The 12,555-nt window shown below is 38.6% G+C and overlaps 1 protein-coding gene across 7 annotated transcripts in view; it reads right to left on the reverse strand.

The window, feature by feature from the left end:
* Positions 1 to 17: 17 nt before the first annotated feature.
* LOC115209556 (protein mono-ADP-ribosyltransferase PARP15) overlaps positions 18 to 12,555 on the reverse strand; it is a 199,333-nt gene continuing 186,795 nt past the window's right edge. For all 7 annotated transcript variants that reach the window (XM_029778023.2, XM_036508643.1, XM_029778002.2 and 4 more), the window contains 4 exons: positions 12,332 to 12,386; positions 3,454 to 3,587; positions 2,886 to 3,063; positions 18 to 884 (listed from right to left, as the gene is read on the reverse strand). In XM_029778023.2, coding sequence (XP_029633883.1) covers positions 607 to 884; positions 2,886 to 3,063; positions 3,454 to 3,587; positions 12,332 to 12,386 — 645 coding nt within the window. In that variant the 3' untranslated portion in view covers positions 18 to 606. The remainder of the gene's footprint in view (positions 885 to 2,885; positions 3,064 to 3,453; positions 3,588 to 12,331; positions 12,387 to 12,555) is intronic.

The raw sequence follows: 12,555 nt of genomic DNA on the forward strand, positions 1-12,555 counted from the left end.
AAATAATAAACTTTGACTGGATTTGAACCTGCAGCCTTCATTTTATTTTAAGCAATAATTACATCTAATGTAACAAAAAAGAAAATGTTAAAATATATTCAATTGTTTTAGTGTCAAAAATCTGAATAATTTTACTGTTACAAATTTGAATAGTTTCACTGTTACAAATTTGAATAATCTTAGTGTTACAAATTTGAATAGTTTCACTGTTACAAAATTGAATAATTTTAGTGTTACAAATTTGAATAGTTTCACTGTTACAAATTTGAATAGTTTTACTGTTACAAATTTGAATAGTTTCACTGTTACAAAATTGAATAATTTTACTGTTACAAATTTGAATAGTTTCACTGTTACAAATTTGAATAATTTTACTGTTACAAATTTGAATAGTTTCACTGTTACAAATTTGAATAATTTTACTGTTAAATATTTGAATAGTTTAACTGTGACAAATCTGAATAATTTTCCTGTTACAAATCTGAATAATTTTACAGTTACAAATTTGAACAGCATTAGTTTTAAAAATTCAAATAGTTTTAAGTGTTATAAAATTGAAGTTTTAGTGTTAAACATTTGAATACTTTTAGAATTACAAATCTCAACTCAAAGTGTTACTGAAGCCTTAGAGAATGTAATCAAATAATTAGGATATGCTTGAGAGTCATCAAAAGTAACATAAATATCGGGTCTTTGAATATCATCAACAGCAGAATTGTAAGAACCATGTAAAACTTTTAATCTACGTTGTCCTTGAATCACTCTTCCCACAAGAACACTGCATTTGTATATTGTCTTTATTTTGTGATGGTCAGGAGTAGAATAGGTATCATCTGCAGAATATCGGATGCTTTTGGCAAAATAAACACCTTCACCATATGTGCCTAAGAATGATAAAAACAAAGAATATATATATATATATATATATATATATATATATATATATGCACAACCTTTGAACATTGAGGCTCACTGAAGCAATGACTAGTGACCAGGACCTTTGGAGATATACTGTGATTCAGAAGACCAAACAAGCCAAGTGAGACCACAGCCCATGGCCTATGCCAGTGGGTGTAAGCAGCCCACTTATGAATACCCCCTCCCCACTCGTTCATTGGACAATAAACTTTGCTTGCAAAGACCTGTTGAGGCAAGTGAAATCAAAATCACTGACGTGGCCGATGACACTACTGCGTGATTGGCACTTGTACCAGTGGAAAATTAAAAGCACACCGAGCATGATCGTTGCCAGGGCCATATAGTGGCTCCTCTGCTGGTGGCACGTGAAAAACAACATTTGAGCATGGTCGTTGCCAGTGCCACCGGACTACCTCCAATGAAGGTAGCATGTAAAAATACCTTTGAGCATGGTTGTTGTCAGAACCGCCTGACTGGCCCTCGTGCCAGTGGCATGTAAAAGCACCCACTAAACACTCGGAGTGGTTAGCATTAGGAAGGGCATCCAGCTATAGAAACTTTTCCACAACAGAGTGAGCCTGATGCAGCCTCTTGTTCATTAGTTCTCAGTCAGACCGTCCAACCCATGCTAGCTTGGAAAGTGGATGTTAAACGATGATGATGATGATGATGATGATGATATATATATATATGCTGAACTGGTGGCCTTCCAAAACTTTGGTGAAGGCTGAGGAAATGGAGTAACTGCTGCTTGCTATATTGACCAAATTTGGAGACCTCACATTGTGCCATACTTTGCCTGTTGTTGGAATTACATGTTCTGACATAACAATGCCCGTGACCATACTGCCAGGTTGACAACAGGCTTCCTCCAACAACATCAACATCTAGACACTGGCTTCAGTCCAGACCCAAACCCTATAGAGCACCTGTGGGATGAAACCCCTAAGAAGGCTAAATGACACCCGTCCAAGACCAAAAACTCAGAGACAACTCACTGCAAGTTTTAACAGAGTGTCAGCTGCTATCCCCATGGCTTTCATCAATCGTTTGGTGCATTCAATGTGCAGAAGATGCCTGGCAGTAATCAACAATAATAGTGGTCACACGAGATATTGAGCTTATCTCTTTGAATCCAGGACATTTTGTCATCACATGACACCATGTGACATCAAACAGGTTTCAGGAAATGATGTTTTATCATTGGGAGAGCCTGTCCCTTGCAAATATTTACCACTGAACTTGTTTGGGTGGCATTTTGTGAAACCCCACTCTTCTACTCACCCCATATCCATATTCACCATACACATCAAAATCTAATTCCAAAAGATGATAAAAGTGTTAGTGAGAGAGGATTGTTTGAGATATCTAAATGGAGTGACCTCTGCTGGTTTATCAGATTTCTGTACAGTTATTAAATGTCCCTTAACCAATTTCTAGGCCGTAGCAGACATTGAATATTTCAATGAGAGTTAACAACACTGTATTGATTATCTCAGTATATCTATAATTGACAAACTCAGAATGGTGATTGCTAGGCCTGGTGTTCGCTTGTTGATATTTCTGTCCAGTCCTGCAGACTCTCCACTATACCTACTCCTTCTTTCCCATAACATTACCCCTCTGGAATTCCACCCCTTTTCTTATCTTTCCTGCAATATTTTCATTTACAAAGGTTCAAAGGGAACATTAATGGATGGGGACAGACCCTTCCTCCCAATCCAAATAAAAGTGTTGGTTCCACAATAATAAAATACACCTGGTTTACTCTAGAGCAGAAGATGTTAGGAAGGGGACCTGGCAGTAGAAACGATGCCAAACATGGAATGTATAAGCATCATGGCATCCTCTCTGTGTAAGAAAGGATTCTAAACAGCAATCAATGTGGACAGTGACTGTCCAGCTCAGGACAATAGGAAGGGTGGGTAGAGGAGACTACTATTGCCACTTTGAGAATATGTACTTACCATTTTTACTACAATATCTACAGTTGAATCCATATCTATTTATTCTCTCAACACATTCTGCAGTAGTACCATGCCAAAGGCCATCAACTTCATTTGTAATCTTTGGATTTTCTGCCTCAAATTGTTCTTTCAATGCTTTGTATCTCTGGCATAATGTTTTATTTTGAATTCTCTCAATCTGTAGAAAGGAAAATACATTTATGAAAAGACAATCAATTCACTTCTTTGACAAGGAAATAACGTTTGTGGTGAAAATCCCCAACCCTATCTGTTTTCTTTTTTTCTTTTTTTATTTGATACCAATTTTGATTCGGCTGTAAATTTTGGTAAGGCACAATAGTTTAGCTGCAAAATGGTGTTGCATTTACAATTCAATGCAAGAAGTTAAAGCAGAGGTATTTTTGCTGAGCAAAGATTTTTTTGTGAATATCCAAAATTGCATGGAACCATCCCAAAATAGGTTCATACAATGAGATTTAAGTCTTTTATACAAAGAAAATGTCTCTTAACATTTCTTTTAACAATAAATCATTAAATATTGTTTATAAACAGAAATAAAAATACAAACTTTGATTATATGATAGGAAGGCAAATTCCGACGGAAAGTGGCCTGGATGTCATCATATTCTGGTCCATTTGTGACTGGAACAATTTTAATTAATTCCTTGTCTCCCATTGATGACCATCTATCAAAGACTGATTCTAAAGTTCAAACAGAAATCAAATATTTCAGAACAAAAATAAAATTATGAACCCTTTTTCTGTTAAAAGTTTATAAAAAACAGGAATATTTTGGCAAACTTTGGGGAATAAACAAGGGACACTGAATTACTAATGATTACTATAGTTTAGTAGTAGTAGTAGGAGTGCAGGTGGGGTTGGGCTGTGGGTGTGGTGAAGAACTCCTTCCAAAGCAGACATTAGAGCACAACACAGTCCTTGCACCGATATCAAACCATCCAACCCATTGCTGGCATGGAAAATAGATGTTAAAAGATTATGATGATGATGGCCTCAGATATGTATATATATATGTGTGTATATGTATGTATGTATGTATGTATGTATGTATGTATGCATATAACTAAATGTATGTGAATTTTTTCAATGTGTACAAATAACATGGAAAAAATATATATTTACCAGGGTAGCAAAAATTCACATAAGTACCAAGAATGTTACGTCCTATTTTTAAAGGTAGAAGTCCCAGGGTTTAGTGAAATGTTTTTGAATGACATAGATAAATTCAGAAATGGAGTTAAATTCAGGTGTTATTCAAATCTTTATACTTCTGACACATGTTTCGAAGAAAACATTGATATTATTCCTTAGGAAATAAAATGATGTAAAACAATGTAATCATCTTGCATTCCCCTTCATCATATATGCAGTTATCACATTCGGTTAAAATGGCTTATTGATGTGTTTTGTTTCTATTTTCTCCCATGATGTGATGATTACATTGTTTGACATCATTTTATTCCCTCAGAAATAGTACCAATGTTTCCTTCGAAACATGTCAGAAGTAAAAAGATTTGAATAACACCTGCGTTTAACTCCATTTCTTAATTTATATACATGCATGTATATATATATATACACACACACACACACACACATATATGTATGTATGTATATGCATATATTGTTTGAAGTGATGTACAGTTTTATGTATTTAGAAAAAGCTGGTAGTCGGTATTTTGGATATGGCTAAAAATTTCCATACTATCTTTGAAATAATCTTTGTAATTTCGTAAACTAATTATTTAAATTGAACCTTCATTATAACTTCTGAAAGCCTTAGTTTTTCTCCTGAAAAGCAAAATAAGCTGTTTTCATCCAATGCAAAAACATTCTACTGAGAAATAGGGAAAACCATTCCAGACTCCACTCCCATGGAAGAAGTTGGAACTTTTAGAAAAATATCTGGAGTGATGCATGGAAATAAAGACTGGGTTAGACATACAGAAGGATCCTACCAAAACTTACCAGAACAAGCATGGTAAGACATCACAATAGCAAAGCTGAGGATAGTGCTCACAAAGGTTCATATGTGGAAATCCCCTGGTAATGACAGGGTGCCAAATTTCTGGCTCGCATCACTCCCATGTGCACATGAAAATTAAGTTCAGGCATTGAATGAAATTATGAGTGATCCTATGAAAATACCGATTGGTTATTCAAGAAGAATAAGAAAGCCAAATTTCCCCAAAACTATTGGCTCATAACATGTCTCTCTAACACATATAAAATTTTAACATCCATCCTTGTGGAGAACGCATACAAATTAAGGAAACAAAACAATATTTTCCCCCACTGAACAAAAATGGGGGCTGATGAGGCTCATATGGATGCAAAGATGAACTCTTAATCAATCACATGATCCTTGAGAACTGTCATAACAAACCCAGAAATCTCAGTGCTGCATGAATTGATTACACAGTGGTCTTTGACAGCATACAGCATTCATGGATCTTGAAATTGCTTCTTAATTTCTTCTGTGATTTCAAATTTTCTGAAGCACAATATTCAGTGTGAAATACAAATCTCCAATTATACAACTCTGATGGAGTACTGACCACAAAAAATTATTAATATCAACTGTGGAATTTTCCAAGGCGACTCACTTTCACCTTCAATTTTCTGCATAGCCCTAATACCCCTTACAAATGAATTCAACAGAATAGGGTATGGATATAAAATTGGTGACAAGAAAACAAGTCATCTATTTTATATGGATGACTTAAAACTCTGTGGCAAAGACGATACTGAGCTTGAAGGACTGCTACATAATGTGAAAGCATTTAGTGATGACAATAACATCCCTCCTCCCCAAACCTAACCCCACATTCCCTTCCCAGTTTTCAGAGTTGGCACTGTCAATGTTGGTACACTGAAAGGTAGGTCTAGTGAGATTGTAGAGATGCTAGAAAGACACTTTGATGTATGCTGCATACAAGAGGAAAGATGGAGAGGAGCTTCAGCTAGGGTCCTCACAGGCAAGGCACATAGGTATAAAGTCTTCTGGCAAGGTAACATGGATGGTGTAGGGGGTATAGGCATACTCCTTGTGGATGAATGGGTGGATAAAGTCATAGAGGTTGTTAGGGTATGCGATAGAGTGCTTAAGCTCAGGCTAGTCCTGCAGAACAGCACAGCTACAATCATCTCTGCCTACGCCCCCGCAAGTGGCACTACTAAATGCTCAGAAGGACCATTTTTATGATACCCTTCTACAGGCTACCTCAAAGACGAGTGGCAAAGACCTCATCTTTGTGGTTGGAGATTTTAATGGGTATGTTGGGCGGGAATCTGTTATGTTCACTGGCGTACATGGGGGCCATGTTATTGGTGCTCGGAACGATGAGGGAACTAGACTACTGGAGTTCTGTGATGCATGTAACCTTTTAATCTGCAACACTAACTTTAGGAAGCCAGACAGCCACCTGATAACCTATCAATCAGGTGACTCTGCTAGCCAGATTGATTTCATCATCACCAGATAGCGGGACACAGGGTTGCTCTTATATACAAAGACCCTCCCGGGTGAAGAATGTACCCCACAGCATAGGCTAGTCCTTAGTGACTTTAGGTTCAAGGCCAGAAGGATACCAAGAAGCAGACCAATCCCAAAAAGAAGGATTTGAAGGCTAAAGAAACCTTCACATGGTCAGAGATTTAGGGACATCTTCATCAAGAAATTTGAAGAGAGGAAGGTGGAGCTACAGACATCGGACATAGAAGGTAGCAGGAAATTCCTACAGGACAGCTTACTGAGTGCTACAGACCAAGTCTGAGGATGGTGCAAAGTCCCTTCCAGACCCAGAGTTACGTAGTGGTAGAATAGTACAGTAGACAAAGCCATCAGATCAAAGAAACAGGCCTGGAAAACCTGGAGGGATGTGGGTAGCAGGGAACTGTACCAGGTAGCCAAAAGGGAGGCTGGGCAGCAGGTATACATAGCCAAGAGTGAAGCGGTAAAGAAGAAGTTCGTTAATGTCAAGCAACGTGAGGACCAAAGAACTGAAGTATTTCAGATTGCAAGACAGTATGTGAGAGAAAATTGTGATGTCACAGGAGAGAAATGTGTCTGAATGGATGATGGTGCACTTGCTTTTAATGATTTTCAAAAGAAAGAAGCTTGGAAATGCTATTATGAAAGGCTGCTGAATGTGGAGAATGAAGGGAGGAGGAAAGCCTGCCAAATGTTGACCCAGTAGAGGGACCAGCTATCCGAATAGACAGCTCCCATGTAGATAAAGCAATTAAGGGTATGAAGCCAGGAAAAGACCCTAGCCTATTAGGAATCACTGAGAGACTTAAAACATCTGGTGGTGTGGGCTATGGCCAAGTCACCCGCATTGTAAACCAGGTAGTTCATAACGGAGTCATACCCAATGACTGGTGTAACAGCACCATAGTCAACTTCTATAAAGGTGAAAGTGATGCTTTAGATAGAAATAACTACAGGGGTATCAAACTGCTGGATCAGGTGATGAAGGTGATAGAGGGGATCATATCCCATCTCATTAGGGTGAGAGTCTGCTTAGATGAGATACAGTTCGGTTTTGTTCCAGGCAGAAGCACCACTGATGCCATATTCCTGGTTTGACAACTGCAGGAGAAATACCTAGCTAAAGATAAACCCCTCAACTTAGCTTTCGGGGACTTGGAGAAAGCCTTTGACAGGGTCCCCCGATCCCTTATCCGGTAGGTGATGTGGAAACTGGAGATTGACGAATGGTTAATAAGGGCTGTACACGCCTTAACCAGAGATGTTGTTGGTAAGGTTAGGGCTGGCAATGAATATAGTGAAGAATTACGGGTAGAAGTAGGGTTCACCAAGTATCAGCCCTCAGTCCCCTTTTATTCATCATAGTCCTCCAGGCAATAACAGGAATTCAAGACAGGTTGCGCCTGGGAGCTCCACTATGCTGATGACCTAGCCCTTGTAGCAGAATCACTATCAGAACAAGAGAAGAAATTTCAGGTGTGGAAGCAAGGTTTAGAATTGAAGGGCCTTAGAGTCTACATTGCAAAAACCAAAGTTCTAGTAAGTAGGAAGGTGAACACATCAAACACCCCTTCAGGTAGGTGGCCCTGCTTGATCTGTAGAAAAGGTGTGGGTAGAAACTCCTTAAGATGTACCCAGTGTAAGCTATGGATGCATAAGAGGTGTAGCAACATCAAAGGAAGGTTAACCGAGAAGATAGGTTTCGTGTGCAGCAGATGCACAGGAGCAATAGACACCACAGATACTCAGAAAACAGATTCCATCATACCTCCAGTGGGAGAAACTAGAAGTAGTTGATAATTTCCGTGACCAACGTGACCAAGTTAGTAGTGGGGGTGGATGCTCAGAGAGTGTTACCACTAGAATAAGAATAGTCTGGGCAAAGTTTAGAAAGCTTCTACCACTACTGGTGACAAAGGGTCTCTCTCTCAGAGTGAAAGGTAGATTGTATGATGCAAGTGTGCAAAATGCCATTCTTCACAGCAGTGAAACATGGGCTGTGACAGTGGATGATATGCATAGGCTCAAAAGAAATGAAGCTAGCATGATCTGCTGGATGTGTAATGTCATTGCGCATACACGACAGAGTGTAAGTGCCCTGAGAGAAATGTTGGACATAAGAAGCATCGGATGTGGCGTGCAAGAGAGAAGTTTGCGCTGGTATGGTCATGTACTAAGGATGGATGAGGAGAGATGTGTGAAGAAGTGCCACTCCCAAACAGTTGAAGGTATCAGGGGAAGGGGTAGACCCAGGAAGACATGGGATGAGGTAGTCCGGCATGACCTTTGAACGTTGGGCCTCACAGAGGCAGTGACGAAAGACCAAGACCTCTGGAGATATGCTGTGACAGTGAAGTCCTGACAAATGAAGTGAGTTCATGGCTCGCAGGACAGCCTGCTGTGTTTACCTTAGATCGTAGGGTGACCTGCTGTGCTTGAGGAGACCTATTGAGTCAAGTACATCAACATCAAAATAAAAATCAAATGGAAATTGTAGTTGTGATACTCATGTTGGTGGCACATAAAAAGCACCAACCGATCGTGGGCGTTGCCAGCCTCCCCTGGCTCCTGTACTGGTGGCACATAAAAAGCACTCACTACACTCACAGAGTGGTTGGCATAAGAAGGGCATTCATTTGTAGAAACACTACCAGATCAGACTGGAGCCTAGTGCAGCCTCCAGGCTTCCCAGACCCTGATCGAACCATCCAACCCATGCTAGCTTGGAAAACAGACGTTAAACGATCTTGATGATGATGATAATGATGATGATTGGGATGAAATTTGGTCTTGATAAATCTGCTAAGGTCACTTTCCAGAAAGGGAAACTGAAGACCTCACATTCAATGGAGTTGGATGTTGACACAGTCAAGATAAGGAACACTGACAGGAAAATCAATAAGCAAAAAGATGCACCACCCAAAGGCCGATGCAGATCGTCTTTACCTACCCAGAGCTCAAGGAGGTCAAGGCTTGGTTCGATTTGAAATCTCCTACAAAACCATCACAACTGGACTGGCCAAATATCGTGAAACATCTAATAAATGGATGCTAAATCTCATTGAAAAGCATGAAAGACAAGAAGCTTCCTTCTGTAATGAAGGAGAGCAAAAAATGTTCAAGTGAGTTTATACATAAATTGAACAGCATGAGGGAAGTGCAACAACTCTAGTTGCAAAGAAGGTGAAACCAATAGGAAAGCAAAATGCATTTGAACAATTGGATGATGGGTGGGAACAAAAACCCCAGCATGGCAAATATGTGGCCCATAGCAAACAGGCTGATGTAGACCAGAAGCACACCCATCAGTGGCTACAAAGCTCAGGGCTAAAGGCAGAGAGTGAAGGCTTTATCTTGGCTGCCCAAGAGCAGAGATTATTGACCTGGAACTATCAAGACAATGTGATGAAAAATTGTGTAGACCCAAAGTGCTAATACTGCAAGGATGGGATTGAAACAGTGGACCACCTAATCTCTTGATCCAAGGTTTTTACCACCTGTAGAGTAGAGATCAAGACACAACAGTGTTGGCCAATATCTACTTTGGATAATGTGTTGGCATTATAAAATGAAAAGTGCTGACAAATGGTACAAGCACCACTCTGAGGCTGTTAGAGAGGGAGAAAATGTAACGATTCTTTGGGACTTCCCAGTATGTACAGATGTGACCATCAAAGCTAATAAACCAGAAATTGTTGTGAAAGACCAAAACAATAAAGTCTGTTTATTGATTGACGTGAGCGTACTTTGTGACTATGATGTCTCAGCAAAAGAATTTGATAAACTCAGAAAATATAAAGATCTGCTGATTGAAATCAAAAAGATGTGGCATCTCAAGATGTCTACAATACCAGTGATTGTAGGAGCACTTGGAATGATCAAAACAGGAACTGAAAATTATTTAAGAACGATCCCTGGATTACCATCCATGCAGGAAGTGCAAAAGATTGTCTTAACTGGTAACTGGTCTCACGTATTGAGAAGAGCATCGTTGCTGTGAATTTTCTTTCTTTTTTCCCTTTATTTTCTTTGTTTATTTTTAAAATTTCTGTTAAGATTGTTTTAACTGCCACATCACAGACACTGAGAAGAGAATTGCCACTGTGAATTTTATTTCCTTTTTTCCCTTTATTTTCTTTGTTTATTTTTAAAATTTTTGTTAAGATTGTTTTAACTGCCACATCACAGACACTGAGAAGAGAATTGCCACTGTGAATTTTATTTCCTTTTTCCTTTTATTTTCCTTGTTTACTTTTTTTTTTCTTCTTTCCCCTTTTTTTATATGACTTTGTAAATGGTGTGTTTATTTTAATGGCCTACCACATGTACAAAGTGAACTTTTTTGTCCTAGATGTTGGGAAGACACTTGGCAAGGAATGGAAATGAAATTGAAAGAAGAAGAAGAAGAAGAAGAAGAAGAAGAAGAAGAAGAAGAAGAAGAAGAAGAAGAAGAAGAAGAAGAAGAAGAAGAAGAAGAAGAAGATGATGATGATGATGATATTAATAATAATAAAAATAATAATAATAATAATAATAATAATAATAATAATAATAATAAATGCCCTGATGCAGTACCAGGCAGTGGCTCTCATGGCTTCTGATCTTAACTGATTGGAAGTGTTATCATGTATATTGTTTTGTCTTGGTATAAAAGATGGGTTACAGCAAATATTCTGCTCAATACCACAGATTTGCTTGTCAGTTGTTTGACCTTACCCAGTTGAGCATGTCCCTTAGTGGCTGACGATATGTGCATCTCTGATCACGAGCAGAAGTAGTGGGGGAGCATCATAGCCATGTGTTGAGAGGGATTCTTTGGGGTTTGAATAGTTCACCTCTGGAAACATGGGTGGTTCTTTCAACATCCTTAAACAACCCTTATTCAGGGACCGTTTGAGCGGGATGGGCTACTCAACTTGAAGAAAATTCTAACTGGGCCCCACCTGCAAGGTCATGTGCTGTTTATCTTGATATGAGATCACCATGTCGCGCACATATGGTTGTGATGCATGTGCCTGGTGTACCTTTATCAGACGGGTAGTCATGATGGGTATATTGGGCTTCGTATATTTTACCCCAGTGTCACTTTGATGGCATGCACTGCTCTCTCACTCAATAATAATAATAATAATAATAACAACAATAACACCAGGACTTACAAACACATATAACATACAGAAAATTGCACTACTAGGCACTGCACACATCCTACGCAGAACACTTTCCATACAATAACCATCAGAGCATCACAACAAATCACAGCACAAACCCAAGGCACACAGAGCTGCGCTCGGTAGTGAAGTGAAAGCACGATATAAAAAATATACTACTGAATAATAATGATAATAATAATAATAATAATAAAGCAGTACCAGGCAGTGGCTCTTGTGGCTTCTGATCTTAACTGATTAGAAGTGTTATCATGTACATTGTTTTGTCTTGGTATGAAAGATGGGCTGCAGCATATATTCTGCTCATACCACTGGTCGTGATGCATGTGCCTGGTGTACCCTTATCAGACGGGTAGTCATGATGGGTATACTGGACTTTGTATATTTGTACCCCACGGTCACTTTGTTGGCATGCATTGCTCTCTCACTCAATAATAATAATAATACTCTTTTTTATTAAACTCACAAGGCCTGAAGTTTTGGAGGAGGGGATTCTTGATTACACTGACCCCAGTGTGTAACTGGTACTTATTTCATTGTCCCTGAAAGGATGAAAGGTGGAATTTGAACTCAGAACGTTAGGACAGACAAAATGCCCAACATGCTAATGATTCTACCAGCTCACCTTCTGAATAATGATGATGATGATGATGACGACAGTGGTGATGATAACGAAGATGGTGACGATGACGATGATGATGAAAAGAGACACTTGTTTTTTCCTAAATAAAATTTAAGATAAATAAAAAGAAAGTATTTACCTGATGATGCAGCTGAACTACCTGTTGTGTTTCCTTGGAAATATTCTTCAAATTTCTGTTAGAAGTAAACAATTAATTTATCATCACTCAAGCAAAGACATAATATCCTAATTAATTTCTGTTAATTACAATGGATGAATATTGTTTTAAATTTACTCATTTTAAGACCTCACCAACAAGAGTAGAAATTCAGATATTCAGACAAGCAATCTTGTTTTTCAACT

The sequence above is a fragment of the Octopus sinensis genome, linkage group LG1 (assembly GCF_006345805.1).
Source record: "Octopus sinensis linkage group LG1, ASM634580v1, whole genome shotgun sequence".
Classification (NCBI taxonomy): Eukaryota; Metazoa; Mollusca; class Cephalopoda; order Octopoda; family Octopodidae; genus Octopus; species Octopus sinensis.